The sequence below is a fragment of the Chrysemys picta genome, chromosome 2, assembly GCF_011386835.1.
Source record: "Chrysemys picta bellii isolate R12L10 chromosome 2, ASM1138683v2, whole genome shotgun sequence".
Lineage (NCBI taxonomy): Eukaryota > Metazoa > Chordata > Testudines > Emydidae > Chrysemys > Chrysemys picta.
Window position 1 is genome coordinate 96,326,342 of NC_088792.1, and position 16,684 is coordinate 96,343,025.

Consider the following 16,684-nt stretch of genomic DNA (forward strand, 5'->3'; position numbering starts at 1 on the left):
ACTATAATAAGGGTCAAAGACATGATTCAAACTGGATTTGTGCCATGAATACAGTAGAATTACAATGAAGTAACGTTCTTCTATACCACGTTACAAGAACATTAGGGCTGCAAAAAAGTGCTTAAAACTTAGGAAATGTTAATTTTGCCCCCTGTGAGTATGTATCCTACTTTCCCCTCCCCCCCTGAAGTCACCATCTTATGTGTACAACAGTAGCAAAGCTCTATTATTGCCCCTCTCACAAGTACCATTTCTTTTCAAGCCAATTGCTTCTGTACTCCTAATTTCTACAGTGGGATGAAGGTTCAGCAGCACTACTGCCCCAACCTTTCTCAATCTCCTGTGCTGCTCCTCACCTCTGCCACACACACACACACAGTACACCCCCTTTTGGCCTGCAGATGTGTGCAGAGGGGTTTATGGACACAGATGCCAGTTCATCATACGGAGCATGGTATACATTTCTCTCCCCTGTAGTTGCTGCCTCAGCACCTGTGCTCAAAACAGCAGGTCCACATCTCCTCTGGCATCCCCGTCAAGTTCCTGATTAGAGCTGGTTGGATAGTATTTACAAATAATATGTTCAACAATTTTTTGTGCCTTCTGTAACTGAAAAAATTAGTCACACGCTTTTTAAAATTACTTGACCAGCGTTGTAGGTGGTTGAATAATATTCAAATAAATTGTGATTTCCCTCCCCCATCAATCATTTAATAAATTATTAAAAAATATTTTTACAGTATTCTACCAGTTCTAGCCCCAATAATTTGGGGTTCAGGAAGGGAAATGCATGCCATAAATCCACACTATCACAGGAACATAGGACTGCCAGGGACCTCTTGGGTCACCGTATTTAGCCCCTGCTGTCACAAGCAATGCATCATACTCTCCCTCATTAGAGACAGTTGTGAGGGATGTAAATAATACCAACAAAGAATTGGAGGGAAAAACAAAGAGATTAGTTATTTATCATCCAACAATAATTTGATTCCTTTCTTTGCAGGGTGGAGAATTGCAGCAATTCGGTATCAGATTTGCTGTATAGTGAATCCAGTCTGAACTGCCAGGAGAGGGAGACAATGAATGGAATAAGACAGTAGAAAGGATTGAATGCTGATGTCAATTAAACCAGATCCATGAAATCAATGAGGGGTTTCAGTGGTTGTTCTTCATAGCCAGCTCAGTTTGGTATGCAGGGGAAGGTGTCTGTTTTATTGTGATAGTAAATTTCAGAGCACAGAGAGTAGAATATTGGCATTTCAATCAGGCAACTTCATAGACACGCAGCCTGCTCAACTCTGTGTTGAAAGCTTTATGAAAGAGAGCCTGTAGGATATCCAAGAGATTACTTACAAGATTCTAAGGGATGGAGTTGAATGAAAACCTTATAACAGAGCGTGGAGTCCTTATTGATGTGAATTTGAAATATGCCCCTGATCTTTCTGGAGTCTCTATAAAAAGCACAAAGATAACAGAGTAAAAATACTTACCTATAAAACACAAACACACAGGCATATACTTATTGGTTGACATACAAACTTTAGGTGTCATCCTTTGAGAATTGAAAATCGGTGATGTTTAGAGTGGGTAATTCAGGAAAGCCGACATTGTCAAATGAGTGGATGTGGGTGTGAGAGATGGGTAAATATTTCAGGTTTTCAAGAAACCATAAATTATACTGTATCACTACCTTAATATATTCTGAGAATTTTCTTTTGACATAGCATTCCATGAGGATAAAATGTAGCCCTCAGCACATCAGTGTTTATAAACTGCTTGCTCTCATGCCATTAGAAAAAATGATGCTAGCAATTTCACATGTGCTAAACAGGTTTTCTGAGAAGCTGCAGATTTTGCTTAGCTAAATTATTAAATCAGTCTTTTTATTAAAATGGAAATGTTTCTACTAAAAATCCTAAAAAAAAGATGCTCCTGAGTAGAATATGACAGCTCTTAAACAGAGAGAATTAAGTTAGTTAGGCTATTTAGAACACCCTAAACCATCTCTAGGAAATTTCACTTATGCATTTTTGCTAAAGTTCCTAGTCGGAACTGAATGTCAATCTTACCTGATAGTTCATCTATAAATAATACATATAAACATGGACACTAATTCACAGGCACGTGACATTCTGATAGCTAGCGGAGAGGTGCAGCTATCAAGGTGGCTAGCGGAGAGGAACGGTTAGCAGGACAGCTGGCGGAGAGGCGCAGCTGGCGGTGAAGACTGCAGCAGAACCCCACGGAGAGACTTGGCAATCGGACGTCGACCCGAGCAGCGGAGCATGTAAAGTGCCCCCATACCTCCCCCCGCCCAGGCTGGGAGGTAAACTCTGCAGATGAACTTCTGAACTCCGGGGCTTCTGACCAAGGACAGAAACTGTGGGAGGGGTGACTTTTGGGTTGCTGGACTCAAGAACCACTCTGGGGCTGCATTGACCAAAGACAGACACTGTAGGTTGCTGGACTTAAGACCCTGAGGGGAAAAGGACACTGCCAAACTTACTTGAGGGTGGGTCTTTTGCTCATGGTTTGTGTTATGAATCCTGTTTGTGGTGTTTCCCCAACATCATGCCACATTGTTTCCCTCCTTTATTAAAAGGCTTTTGCTACACTTAGACTCTGCTTGCGAGAGGGGAAGTATTGCCTTCTAGAGGCACCCAGGGCGGTGGTATGTAATTGTCCCAGGTCACTGGGTGGGGGCTTGAGCCGGTTTTGCCTTGTGTTATTGAAAAGGAACCCCTAGATACTGAACCCGGCCCTTGCTGCTAACTCTGATGGGCAGAAGGGTTATAAATACATCCTTCTATCTGCAGGCCACTGCCCTGTATCCTCCTGCCAATAACAAGATGTTGGTGCCCAGCTCTCACGTTGCCTGCTGCCCAGCCTTCCCTCCACAGGCTGCTGCCTCCAGCCTGCTACTCCTGCTCACATGCAGCCTACGGGTACACTACAGATGCTATGGCTGCACAGTTACAGTGCTGCAGTAGCACCATAGTGTAGACATGTGCTAGTGACAAAAAGTTTTTTTTTCTATTGGTGTAGTTAATCCACCCCCTCAAGAGGTGGTAACTAGGCTGATGGAAGAATTAGGGTGACCAGATGTCCTTATTTTATAGAGACAATCCCGATATTCAGGGCTTTGTCTTATATCTGGTCACCCTAGGAACAATTCTTCCACTGATCTAGCGGTGTCTATAGGGGGCTTAGGTTGCCTTAACTATGTCCCTGCGCAATGTAGCTAGGTAGATCTAAGTTTTAGGTGTAGAGACCAGGCCTGTGGTTCCCTCCTGAGCCTGGTCCCTCTCTGACCTTTTATTTATTTTTCTTGTACACTGGTGATTATGGAGCGTTCTACTAGCTTGATGTTGAGCTAGGTAATTCAGTGACCTCCGCTGCCTAGATCCTTTCCCTCCAGCCCAATCAGGGACGATGGAAGATACCCAGTAGTGACTGATTTAATAATTTAGCTAAGCAAAATCTGCAGCTTCTCAGAAAACTTGTTTAGCACATGTGAAATTGCTACCATTGTTTTTTCTAATGGCATGAGAGCAAGCAGTTTATAAATACTTTACTGATGTGCTGAGGGCTACATTTTAGCCTCATGGAATGCTGTCAAAAGAAAATTCTCAGAATATATTAAGGTAGTGATACAGTATAATTTATGGTTTCTTGAAAACCTGAAATATTTACCCATCTCTCACACCCACATCCACTCATTTGGGTTGTACAATACTAGGTGCTTGGGGCCGTGCTGTGACGTGGAGCTGAACGTTGCAGAACAAGTTATGAGCAGAGTTTTATATCTACATAAATACATAACCACAGTCTGTAGACATCTCATAATGACCATCAAGTTCAGAACATTACAAGCTTTCATAAAAGACCTGACTCAATATACTTTTATAGTACACTAACATTTTATATACTCAGTTAATTCAACTGCTTATTCTTTAGCGTTCAAATTCCCTGTTCTCCCCTTGGGGTGTTTGGATCCTCATTTTCACAGTATGATCATAGGAGTTTGGGGAGTTAGTTGGTTTTTGGTTTGGGGATATTGAGGTCTTGTTTTTGCAGATCTGGAGAGTTAATTTTCCTAGATAGTTTTGTGGCAACATGCATTTCACAGACACAGCTCAGGGTATAAAGTGACTCTGTTCTATCCCCAGTTCTCCCTATGATGTTCACATCGGAGCATCAGACACATTAGTATTGTCTCCAAAGTGGTTCTAGGCACTACACAATCCATATGGATAGCTCAAGGGCATCATGAATCATCACACAGTCCCTGTGAGCCAAGCTGTGGGCTCCACGATCAGCTTGTGGCACCAGGTAGGCAGTGGCAAAAAAAAAAAAAAAAAAAACCCATGAGGTTGGTTTCCAGAGACAGGACACACGCAGTGTTGCCAACTCTTGAGAATTTTAGCATGGGTCTCAGGTAGGATTGCCACCTTTCTAATTCTGGTAACCAGACTCCTGAGGCCCCACCCCTGCCCCCTTTTCCCCTCAAGGTAGGAAGTAGCTCCTGCTAAGCAGGAGCTGGCAAAGGTTAATGACTGGGCACCTCCCCCCACACACAGTAACCAGGCTTTCGGTGTCCTGCCGAAAACTAGGCACCTGGCACCCGGACACAGAAGCCAAAAACTGGACTGTGCGGGTAAAACCCAGGCCACTGGCAATCCTAACACAATATTTGGTGTTTCTTAGAGCTCCAGCTCCTGGAGCCAAGTGATTAGATGAGAATCTCACGGGGTTTTTTTGTTTGGTTTGGTTTTGTTTTTTGCACTCTGTATTTCTAGCCCTCATGGTTATGGATAAAATTTGAAAGCGTGATCCACGTGCACCCTTAAGGCTCAAAAGACAAAGCAAAAGAACTCATGTTTTAGTCACTCCTTGATTTATCTTTAAATCTTATTATTTTTAAGTCTGTCTCATGACTGGCAGGGGCTGGGGATGCCGACATACTTTTTGAAGATTTGGGGATGACAACAACACGGCTATGAATGCACCCTCGTTGAGGCCCGGCCAGGGCGGATGCGGGAGCAGACCCCCCCCGGGAGCTCCGTGCAACGCCACCTGGGCACAGGCACAACCTTTGGTGAGCCGGGCCGGTGGATGACAAGCGGAGGGCCAGCGCCGTGCACGCACAGCCGGGAGGGGAGCTGCTGCCCCAGCCCCGCTCCCCGGGGCGCGTCCTCTCTGGCCGGGTTTAACCCCTGTTGCCATAGTTACCGCCTCCCCCCCCCCGCAGGGGTCTGAGACGCTCCCAGCCCGGCCACCGAAGACGAGCATGTCAAGCTGGCCGCAGGAACCCGGGGGCTGCCCCTTGGCCCGTCGCAGACCCAGCCCCGCCTCCTGACGAGAAGGCGATGCCATGGCCGCGGTTTTTAAGCTGTGGGTGCTGAGAAACGACTTTTGCCCTTACTAAAGATGGCTGCCAACCCCTCTCCCCCATTGCCTCAAGTGGGCGTGAAGCCAAGCGGCGTCTGTTAAGATGGCCGCCGTTTCCCTGCATTCTCTGCCGCGGGGTTGGAAGTGAGGCCGCCCTTAGCAAAGATGGCTGCTGTTCCCACGTTGCTTCCAATCGGTGTGACGGTAGTGTGCCCTTAGACAAAATGGCCGCGCTCTGTTCTTCACCAGGGGCTGCGAGCAAGGCGGGCTGCTAACCCTGGCAGAAGAGTCCGTCCTCCTGGTAAGGGATGATTGTGCGGGGGGCAGCAAATTGAGCGAGTAGGGGCTGGAGGGAGAGAAATCTCACTTCCCCCGCCTGCTAGTGCCTGAAAGAGGAGGCTCTGCTAGTCCCTTTGTGTGTGACTGAGGTTGAATTTGTCTCTAAATGATCAGGCACAAACTGGGTGGGGGGGAAGCCTTCCACTCTCTTATCAGTAACAGAGAAATGGAGGTGGACAGACACATCTGTATTGTATACATCTCTCATCAATCCTTCCAGTCTGCCTTATTGCTTTCTCCCAGAAGAAGCAGGGTGGCATAATAGATAGGGCATTGGAGTGCAATTACTATTTCTGTCCTCAGGTTTTCCTTATGTTGTCCCATTATCCAGGGGGGCCAGTCTATGGAGCAGTCTTCTAAATTTCAGCCAGTGATCGATCCTCTGACTTTCTTTTCAGTTCAAGACAATTGATCTCTGATCTATTGGACCTCTTTTCTTCCTGTTCACACGCTCTTTCTTTCCTTCTGCCCCTGCACCTTTTTTATTAGCTTTTCCCATTTTGGGGACTGCTGTGAAACTACTCAAGGGACCAATAAAAATAGGTCATTTAGTGGTGGTGGTTTAATTAAACTATAATATTTGGTACTTATTCCATTCTGTGATCTCAAAGCGCTTTACAAACATGAATACCTTAAGCCTGATAACAATTCTGTAAGGTGACAATATGTGTATTATCCATGTTTTCCAGATGGGGAAACTGAGGCATAAATAAATTAAGTGACTCAGTTTGGTGATGTATGTGACTTTGAACGGGAGCCAGGATTCTTGGATCCCCAGTCTTGTCTTTTAACTACTAGAGCATCTCCCGTCCCTAAAGATTGAACAAAATAATACTAAAAACTTTGGAAGTTGTTGCTTACGATGAAGACTGCATATTGGAAGTGGAGTCTATAAAACAGATTTTGCTGTAATTCTCTTCAGCCATTTTCGAGTGGCTGAATTTTTGGGATTGCACAAATCCAACCAAGTCAATAAAGCAAAGATTTTAGCCTCTCTATGCTTTATTCAATACAAAAGTTAAAACAACCCAATTAGTCTTTTAATCTTTAATAAGCGTCAGCTGGAAACAGCTAATCCTTTTACTCAAAAGATAAAGAAATCTTTCTATTTGAGGCATAAAATATCCTAAATAGGGATGGTATGTTTGTTCTCTGTATGTGTGTTAATGTTATTGGAAACAAAGAAATTAAGAGATGGCTGAAATTATGACCTGGCAAGATGGCTTTTCTTTGATAGTCTGACTTTTTTATCTCTACAGGTGTACTGTGACAGTAAAAAGCAACAGAGGGTCCTGTGGCACCTTTGAGACTAACAGAAGTACTGGGAGCATAAGCTTTCGTGGGTAAGAACCTCACTTCTTCAGATGCAAGTCTCTGATACTGTGACAGTAAAGTGCATCCATCTAGGATCTCTGGTTCTTGTACACGCTGCCTGTGGTTTTAACTTGATTCCCAGGAGGAAGAACTGCTCAGATTCTCACACTTTTACCACATGTACTGGAATCCTGGTTGTTACTACTACAATGTCGTGGGTGCAAACTGCAGTCAGCCGGCCCAGTGAGGATGTGTTTGATGAAGATTCTGATGAACTGCATGTAGTGCAGAAAGAATGGAAGAGCACCATGGAGAAAAGAGTCAAAGTAATTTTTATAACCATTACTTTATTTTTAGTAGCCTTTTGGCCATTTTCTTTAACACATAAATTGATACCTGCATGAGTGTTTTAAGAGAAAATGGAGGATGGCTGTTTAAAAGTTATTGTAGATCAATTTGTTCTGTATAAACTAAAAATTGAGCAAGTTATTAAGGAAATGTGACCAACCAGAACACACTTGAGATTCTTCTAGGGGGAGAGTGCCTGCAAATTGAGAAATTGTAGTCAAAATTCTGCATATCTAATCTGCTCTTGGTGCATAATGTATTTATGTTTGTTACTCCCCCAACTACTCATGGGTGTTCTTTGTATAAATTCCTGAACCTCAATAGGAGGTTAGATCATCAGAGGCAAAAATATACAAATTTAGTCATGCGACTGTTCACTTTATTGATGGAGATCACAGCAATAGCAAAACGGTCCCTGGGTGCCTGCCACAGTTTCCCTTTAAAAAGACAGAAGTGGGAGGTCAGGTTGGCAGGAAGAATCTTCTGAATTCTAATATCAGTTCTGCCACTCACTGGCCTGCTCTTTGGCTTTGAGTACATTTGCTCCAGCTATAAAATGAGGCAATAATATCTTTCTATCCCCCTAGTGTGTTATGAGTATTAATGAGTTTGCATAGTACGTTGAACATGTAAAGTGCCCATATATATTCAAGTATGTAAAAGGTTGTTACGAGGAGGAGGAAGAAAAATTGTTTTTCATAACCTCTGAGGAGAGGATAAGAAGCAATGGGCTTAAATTGCAGCAAGGGAGATTTAGGTTGGACATTAAGAAAAACTTCCTAACTGTCAGGGTGGTTAAGAACTGGACTAAATTGTCTAAGGTGGTTATGGAATCTCCATCATTGGAAGTTTTTAAGAGCAGGTTAGACAAACACCTGTCAGGAATGTTCTAGATAATTAGTCCTGCCACGAGTGCAGGGGACTGGACTAGATGACCTCTCAAGGTCCCTTCCAGTTCTATGATTCTATAAATGCCATATGTTATCAGGTATCTGGTTCATCTGGCTGGAGAGAAAGATATGGAATTTAATCAAAACAAAATCCAGACTCAGGCCAGTTTTATCATGATAGGAGATCATGTTTGTAAATTTTGAATGATATAATTAAACAAGGCAAATGAAGATGTATGAGCCATATTTTAGCATTTTTTAAAATAGTGGAAATCACCACTTAAATCAATTGCAGGTCCAGATTAAAAATCAGTAGTTCATTGTAGCCCTATAGTAACCAATATATAGTAATTCCTCTAGTTTGCCTTCCTATAGAAGTGAAAATAACAGTGAAAAAATAAATTTTTATGAAGGCTCATGTTAACAAAGAAATCCTAAAATCCTGCAGGGTCGAGATGAAGGGCAAAACTCCAACTTAAACTGGTATTGTATTAGACTCTTAGGATTTGATCTCATGCCATTTACTTTAATGGGCAAAGGATAAGCTTTTAATAATGTAGCATCACTATGAGTCATGGTGCCGGGAACATTAAACTTCCACTCTTGGGTGATCAACATCTGATCAAAATAACGGAGGGGGCGGGGGGAGAAGCTATGGTCTGGGCCATAGATTAGGGAGGGTACTGCTGTGGGACTAGAGCAATGGTTTTAAACCTGTGGTCCGCAGACCCATGGGGGTCTGTAGACTGTGTCTAAGATTTCCAAAGGGTTCTGCACCTCCATTTGAAATTGTTTAGGGATCTGCAAATGAAAAAAGGTTGAAAACCACTGGACTAGACAGAGCATTGTTCTTTGAAAAAGGCATCTGGATTTTGGCTTCTTCAAGGAAACTTTATTCTGCTGTTTCAAGATACTCCTGAGGCTAGCTCCTTGTTTAACCACATCTTTTGTGATCTTTTCATAGTTGAAATTCCACCATCTCCAATTTCCTTGAACAGAAAATAGAACTTGCTCTCTGAGATGTACTGTTTTCATTCATAGCTTCTCAGCCTGAGGGTGGTGACTACCATCCCTTTTTTGTGGTTAGATGGTAAAAGGGGTCCTGAAACTTTTTTGTTGTTGAAATTTGAGGTTGCAGTATGGAAGAAGACAAGAATTGCTGTTCTAATACATGTTACTATGTGTGTAGAATAAAGAAACATATTTATAGTACAGTCAGTTATTTTGACCTCACTGTATATAGTTCTGAAAAAGGAAGTCAAAATGACCATGTTTATAAAACATCAAGAAAAGTTTTTGTTTTCTTCTTTTAGTTTTGCGAATCTCTCATTTCTGCTGGACAGTACAGTATACAAGTTTTGCATGCATCTAGCCAAATTAGAAAGACACATTCCAAAAAAACTGAATGTTTATATAGACTTGAACTCTTGTATTATTTCTTGTAAAATAATCTCTGCTTGTAGCTGGATTACTGACATCAGTGACCTTTCATCTTGCTTACAGGAAGGCTATAGAGATGGTGTTGAGGCTGGGAAAGAGCTTTCACTTCAGCAGGGTTTCAATCGGGGTTACAAACAGGGTGCTGAGATGATGATGACCTGTGGCCAACTCAGAGGGACCCTTAGGTAAATGTTGAAGCTTTGAGATTGTTTGGTATGTTTATATGGAAATCTGGATCTACTGTTTGTCAAATGCTGAGAAGACTCAGGGTAACACTTTCAAAAGTGACTTTGGAGCTGAAATGCCATTTTAAAAACTGACTAAGTTGAATTTAGACTCCCAAGTCATCTAGGTGCTTTGGAAAATTTTACTTAGTCACCTCATACTTCAGATTATATTATGTAAAATATTCCTAAAATGCCTGTAGCTATGCTATGAGTATCAGGCATAATTTTTTAGGTAGCATTAAATTGGCCATGAAAAAGATGGTGTTACCTGGGAAGGCTTTAGCAAAAAGGTGGTCTTGCGTTTTAATCAGAAAAGTCATCCTAGAGGTCAGTCTGATTTTTCTCTGGTAAGGGCCGTGGTCCTGTCACTGAGAACCCTGCCTCAGCATTTGTCTTACTGTTGGCTCTGTTAGCTGAGACATCCTTATGGAGCACCGTTCTGCCCTTGTTGGATGCAAGAGTATGTAACCCAATGCAACCATCACACTCTGTGTTGGAACTACCACCAGTGCAACAGACACTACTATGTGATACTGGCTATTACAATTATTCTTCAGAACAAAAAAAATGTAGTGTGGTAATTCTTAGCCCACCTCCCATTCCTCACTTAAAATTAACAGGAGATTAGTGGTTCAGTGAGTTATCTGAATCTACACTTTTGGCTGAACATTCAGCTCTTCCTGTTGAACTTCCCTGAAACACGTATGCATGAAATGTACACACAAAAATGGAACGACTTTTTAACTTTAGTCAGCTTTTCACCCAATCTCAAGCAAACATGCAACTCACTGTAGGTGTTCAGAATCACATTTATTTCCACCTGTTTTGTTTTTCTCTTCAGTGCACTCTTGTCTTGGTGTCACCTTAATGGACAAATTTCTGCTTTGCTGAGTAAGATAAGTAACCTCCTGGCTGAAGTTGGCAAGTATGAAGAATATGTGCTTAAGTATATGAATTCTATCAGTCCACAGCCCCACCTTGGAGAATTACTGGATTCTGTTCAGGACATGGACCTTAGTCATACAATTCCAGTGGAGAATGAATTTGATGAAACTGAAGCTGGAAGACACTGTGAAAATGAGTCCGAGTTGAGTGAAAACTCTTGCAGGAGTAACAGTGGGGCTGATTCCTTGTATTCTGACAGTTGTAGGAGAACAAAAGAACACACACATTCTGAAAGGCCAACCCTTGCTTGGCTTAAAGAAGAGACCGTCTGTTTAGGAGAGCAGCTAGGCTTGTCACTGGACATATTACAGCATGTCCAACAACTGGAAAGTTAACTTTTCTCTTGTGCCAAATGGAATCCAATTCTAAGAACAAACTTGACAGGCTTGTATTTTATGTGTGGCTCAAAGGTTGGTTGTCATACTAGTCACTTAATTTCATGGGAATGTAGTGATCTGATTCTAATGTTTCCCTTTAAAATCTAATAAAACAACCCTTGCTCTCATCATATTCTGTCATACCTCAGTTGTTGGCAAGAACAGCAAAAAAAAAGTTGCTTTCACACCTCACTTGAATAGGTGGAGAGTACTTCATATACACTAGTGCCACTGCAGAATTAGACAGCTATGCATTTATGTGTCTGCTATTGTCTAGGACTCTAACATTTTCCTCTAATTTATTTAACTTGCCCTTTTTAATATTTTTTCCGAAAAGGAACTGAATGATTCTTGAGTCTTATTCCTACGGTAGAAACCAGTAGCTCCCAGAGTACCAAAAATAAAATAAATATTGCTATTCGGTTTAGAAGGTAGTCTGGGTGGAGAACTCCTTTGAACAAGTGGGAACTGCATGTACAGAAATAGGCAGCATGTGTTCCTTTTTGTTTAAATATTTGAGTGATGTTTTGCCAATTTAATTTGTTCAAAATAGAACAAAGACTTGCATTACATCAAATTGTGTATCACAAATCTCTGCTGTAATTAGCTCTGTTTTCAGAGCATCACTTCACTGAAACTGGTTACAGTACCCAGGACAAAACTTCATCTGAAGCAGGAGGTTAAAACACAAAAGGCTCTCCCCCTCACCAGTATTTTACCAAGCTGTAAATATTAAGACTGGGCAGCTAACTTCAGTTTCTCTATTTAAAGTAGAACTGTAGTGTACTTGAGCATATTCTTAAAGCAGTGCCTGCCACCTTCTGTGTAACTTTCCAAGAAAGCTACTTAAACTAGCAAAGGCAAGAGGATCTAAGCAAAACTGCATACATCTTGAATATCACTTTAAAAGTTTTTGGTCACTGGATATCAATTATATAGTAGGAAAATCTTGGATGATTTTTGCCACTTGTGGTAATGCATCTGATTGTCAAAGGTTTAAATAAAAAATTGCCACCCACCTATGGCATTGTGCATTTGGCTACATACAATAGAGGATGTAGGCCAGTTCCGCTATAGGTGTAAGGTGCTCAAAATGCAGCACAACTATTGTGTGAAGTGCAGAGCCAGAGTACTATGGCTGCTCTCTGCAGAGACAAAGGGGGGTGGGGGAGGGGGATTTTGTGGCTTGCTTGGGAAGTGATGGGGATGAAGCTGTGGAGACTCATTGTGCCTTCTGATGTGGTTATGCACAGCAGTGTCTGACCCCTAATTCAAAATATGGGTAATAGTACCCATCATGCCAAATGAGTGAAGTGGGTTTTGCTTGTGTTGGTGAGGAGAATTATTTTCCCTCTCTCATATCCTTATTTTGGGTATTGCAGGGTACTAAATTTTTTGCCATAGCTACAGTTCTCATCTTCCTTTGAAACATCAGCATTATCACCATCTGTGGGAGACAAGAGACTGGATTAGATGGACAGGTAATCCTTAAGGCATTAAATAAACCTTTTTCATTTTTGTTACCTGGTATATTCTACATCTTAGGGGAAAGCCAAAATGGAAGCTAGAGTATTGTAATAAGGTTATCACAGGACCAGAGTCTCTTGTAGCTGGAAATTTTAGCCTCATTGTAGGCCTTGTTAACTTATTTTAATATTTAATTCAATTAAGAAAACCTTATGGTGTGCCATGAGATTTTTTTTTTAAATGCAATTGCCACCCTTTTCCCTCTTTAAACTTTTATAAAGGTACTTTCTGTTCCTACTGCGTGGCATACTAGTTTCCCTGAAATCTGACTTGGCCTTACCCCTCTACTAAAATGGCTCTTATAAAGTTACCATATCTGTTCTTCTTCCCCTGCCTTTTCTACTGAGACATGATGGATCACACTTTCAGGCTTCAAAGAATGCTTTCCTGCTCCTTCAGCTGTTTCCAGTTAGTTATGCTTAACTAGTACCTGTACTCACAGCATGATGTAATTATGAACATTATTGAAAGCATGTAACTTATGAGACCTTACATTTTACTTTTTATAGACAAATACTACACCAAATATACTGCTTACAGGGTTTGTCAGGTCTGAGACTAGTTGAACAGGTGACTCTGTGCCACAGGCATATTAGCCACAATTTTCTACACACTGCTCCCATAACCGGCCACATTTCTTATGGCTGTCTCCTTATTTATCCTAACACGCTGCATTTGTCACTTTCTGTTGTTGATTTTGTTTAAGCTGACTGCAAATTCTTCTGGGCATGAAGTCTGTTTTGTTTAGTAAGTCAGTATTCATTTGTTCAGTACTGTCTTATGCACATTTCTCACCATATAAATCAATTTTAGCACCTACAAGACAAGAATGCTGAGGAGGACTTCTCATTATCTATTCCTGTTTTAAATTGCCACTACATAAGTTTTCATCTGGTTGAAAGCATGTTTAGTCAGAGGCCAAAAACAAATGTGGAGGGTTTGTTTACCACCTACATTGAGTGGATTTGAGAGTAGTTAAAAACAAAAAAAAAAAAACCACAAAACCCCTGTAATTCTGCTGTAACATTTTTGTACTCCAACAACTGAAGTTTAAGTTTTCAAGCCTAATAGTAGGCTAATCCTTCATGAATACAAGTCATTGGGCAGAATTTAACTAAAAAAAAATTTACACAGCCATTTGTTTGCAAAATTATTTTATTGCACACCTGTATTACCCATACCCCCTCTTATCCAGAACTTTTTGCAAAAAGAGGATATTAAACCAATACAGGAGGGGGGAAAGCTTTTAATTTACTACACAGTTCCATGGGGAATGGTACAAGTCAACTCATTTGTATCAAATTGCATTTGTGCACAAAATAGCTTACTAGCAGACTGTTTAACAATAGTTCCTTTCCCCTTCCACCTTTCTTACAAATTTTTCGATTACATGTTAAAAAAATGTTAATGCAACATTATGGTTTAATAAATGGAACTGCACAAAGAAAGAAAACAATCTTAAGGTTACAGCAATATAACTTGGCCACATTGCATGTTATATTATATGTACATCTACAAATATTCAACAAACCACCACCACCTAAGTAACTACATGCCCATATATGCATTATAGGTTAAATTAAGGTTGCTACAGTAGTGATAATTTTTCAAATTTGCGTTTATATTCTCCAAAAAAAAATTTTTTTTTTATTTAGCAATATGCAGGGTTGAAAAGATTTAATTCTAAGAGGAAATCCTGCTAGACAGAAGTATTGATCTTGCCAAATACTCCTCTACTGTTTCTTGAGACAATGTCTATTGATCACACTACAAAAAAAGTGACATGGAACCACAGTAAACATCAGATGAGTATTTGCTTTAGTTATACTGATATATCACAAATCGCACACTCAATACTGGCCGTGGAGCTGCTTGCCTCCATTCCATCACATGAATTTTGCATGCTGGCTCCAGAAATATTTGCTCCTGTACTGTTAGAAGACGTAGTTTGCTTGCAGGTCACTTCAGGATTTTGCTCAGAGATAACTTCCATATTTTGTATTTCACCATCAACTTTCATAGTGACAGCATTCTTGAAAATAGCTCTCATGACGAGAGGGACAGACATACAACTGAGGGGGAAAAAGGAGTTGAGAACATTATTCACTACAATGTTAACCACTCAGTCTCAGCCACTGTAAAAAAAGCAGACTAGCTTGCTGAAGTGATCCATTTTTTTCTGTGGGAAAATATGGATTATTGAATCAGAAGTTCTTAGTGTGTGTAACTCTTCAGTTAGCTAATATGGCTTCTCATATTCTTAGATATCCTGAGGACTGCATGAAAGTTTTGTTTTTTTTTTTTTAACACCATCTTAGTATATCCCCTTAGATAGTTCCAAGTTTGGGTTTTAGGGTTTTACTTTTAATGAGAGCTTAAGTTGACAGCATTCACCTTACAATTAGAAAACTATGATAATTCTCATGCAATGTATGAAGTTTTAAAAGAATACAGCGCCTCAGTCCTGACTTATCCACAGTAGGGCCTTTTTACAAAAAAAGGGGGTTTCTACTGTCTGTACCACTCATAGGCACAGACGTCGTGGGTGCTTCAGGGCTGGAGCACCCAGGGGAAAAATTGGTGGGTGCAGCAGCCAAGCTCCCCGCCCCAGCTCAGCTCACCTCTGCCTCCTCCCCTGAGCACGCCACATTCCTGCTTCTCCCAGCGCTTGCCACTGCAAAACAGCTGTTTTGCGGCATAACGAGCTCTGGGGGAGAGGGGGTAGGAGCAGAAATACAGCACGCTCAGGGGAGGAGGCGGGGGTGATGATTTGGGGAAGGGGTTGGAATAAGGGCAAGGGCGGGGGGGGGGTTGAGCACCCACTGGCGCCAGCAGAAGTCGGCATCTATGGTACTGGTTCAGCTGAAGCAGAATTAGCAATAGCGGGAGCCCAAATGTACAATGCTCTAGCTGCAGCAGCAGTTTTCCCATATCTTGTTGCTTAAATTTGTGGTTAAAGTCCAGCCTACATCCAACTTACTGCCAACTGGACAACTGTTTATTGACCTGGATGAAGTGAATTAGTAGTCTACTTAGTGTATGCATGTCTCATCCACAGCAGCCCCACACAGTTTGGACCCCTCATCTCAGTAGAGATGGGAAGAATTGAATAGACATGGAACATGAACTGCTCACTCCCCGGAGGTGGTGCCCTCTAGAATACAGGAGGCACATGATGCTGACAGCATGGGAAAACTTGCACTGCAGCTACATCTGCTGTACCAGTTGTGTGACTAAACAGATGCATTTCCAGCTGAGCACTGGGCCCCTTTTAAGAGGATAAAAAGAAATGTCTAACTTTCAAAATGTTTTTTCACTTCCTACTGTAAAGAAGTCTTAGTTGCAGACACAAGAAGTGCTAGCGTAAATAAACATCACTAATTCAAATTGGGTAAATGAATAAATATGATATGCAAAGAAAAGTGACACCTTTCTTTGAGAACTAAAATATACTTTAGTAAATGCAAAGAATCTTTTGTTCCATAACTTTTTAATAAACAAGTTCATTTGATCATAGGGATGGTAGTTTTTAACTATTTCTGAAGATGCATAAAAATTACCATTAATAGACAATTTGTGTGTGTCCCAAACGTTTTAGAGTAGAACACTTACCGCTCCATGACTCTTGAGATAAAGTCATTGCAGCAGTTTAGAGTTACATCTTGAGGATTTGTATGAAGACTGCATCTGATTTGTCTGGAGCTCAAGACATCAACTACCACTGAATAGGAAAAAATATGGACATTTCAAAATTGTGTGTGTTTACAAAAGTCTAGCAATATTATTTATAACCCCTGAATATTTCCCTTTGATCCAAGTATGGAAATTAAGACATGTAACATTAAATATTAATGGTTATATTTACCATAATAAACATAATGTGCTT

At 41.1% G+C, this 16,684-nt stretch overlaps 2 protein-coding genes across 11 annotated transcripts in view; one reads left to right on the top strand and one right to left on the bottom strand.

The window, feature by feature from the left end:
- The first annotated feature begins 5,487 nt into the window (after positions 1 to 5,487).
- YAE1 (YAE1 maturation factor of ABCE1) lies at positions 5,488 to 14,251 on the top strand. Its single transcript, XM_042844791.2, has 4 exons — positions 5,488 to 5,692; positions 6,990 to 7,370; positions 9,786 to 9,907; positions 10,791 to 14,251. The coding sequence occupies exons 2-4, from the start codon at positions 7,095 to 7,097 to the stop codon at positions 11,227 to 11,229; spliced, it is 837 nt and encodes a 278-aa protein (XP_042700725.1). The 5' UTR covers positions 5,488 to 5,692; positions 6,990 to 7,094; the 3' UTR covers positions 11,230 to 14,251.
- The window catches only part of LOC101932396 (mediator of RNA polymerase II transcription subunit 1-like), a 45,248-nt gene continuing 42,501 nt past the window's right edge, over positions 13,938 to 16,684 (bottom strand). For all 10 annotated transcript variants that reach the window (XM_042844787.2, XM_065583823.1, XM_065583819.1 and 7 more), the window contains 2 exons: positions 16,411 to 16,519; positions 13,938 to 14,870 (listed from right to left, as the gene is read on the bottom strand). In XM_042844787.2, the coding sequence (XP_042700721.2) occupies positions 14,621 to 14,870; positions 16,411 to 16,519 (359 nt within the window). In that variant the 3' untranslated portion in view covers positions 13,938 to 14,620. The remainder of the gene's footprint in view (positions 14,871 to 16,410; positions 16,520 to 16,684) is intronic.

Excerpts from the sequence above, each read along its gene's own strand:
- YAE1 (XM_042844791.2), top strand. The coding sequence starts at position 7,095 with ATGCAAGTCTCTGATACTGTGACAGTAAAGTGCATCCATCTAGGATCT. Across the intron at positions 7,371-9,785 it reads CCATGGAGAAAAGAGTCAAA|GAAGGCTATAGAGATGGTGT; the intron begins GTAATTTTTATA and ends TCTTGCTTACAG. Across the intron at positions 9,908-10,790 it reads CAACTCAGAGGGACCCTTAG|TGCACTCTTGTCTTGGTGTC; the intron begins GTAAATGTTGAA and ends TTTTCTCTTCAG.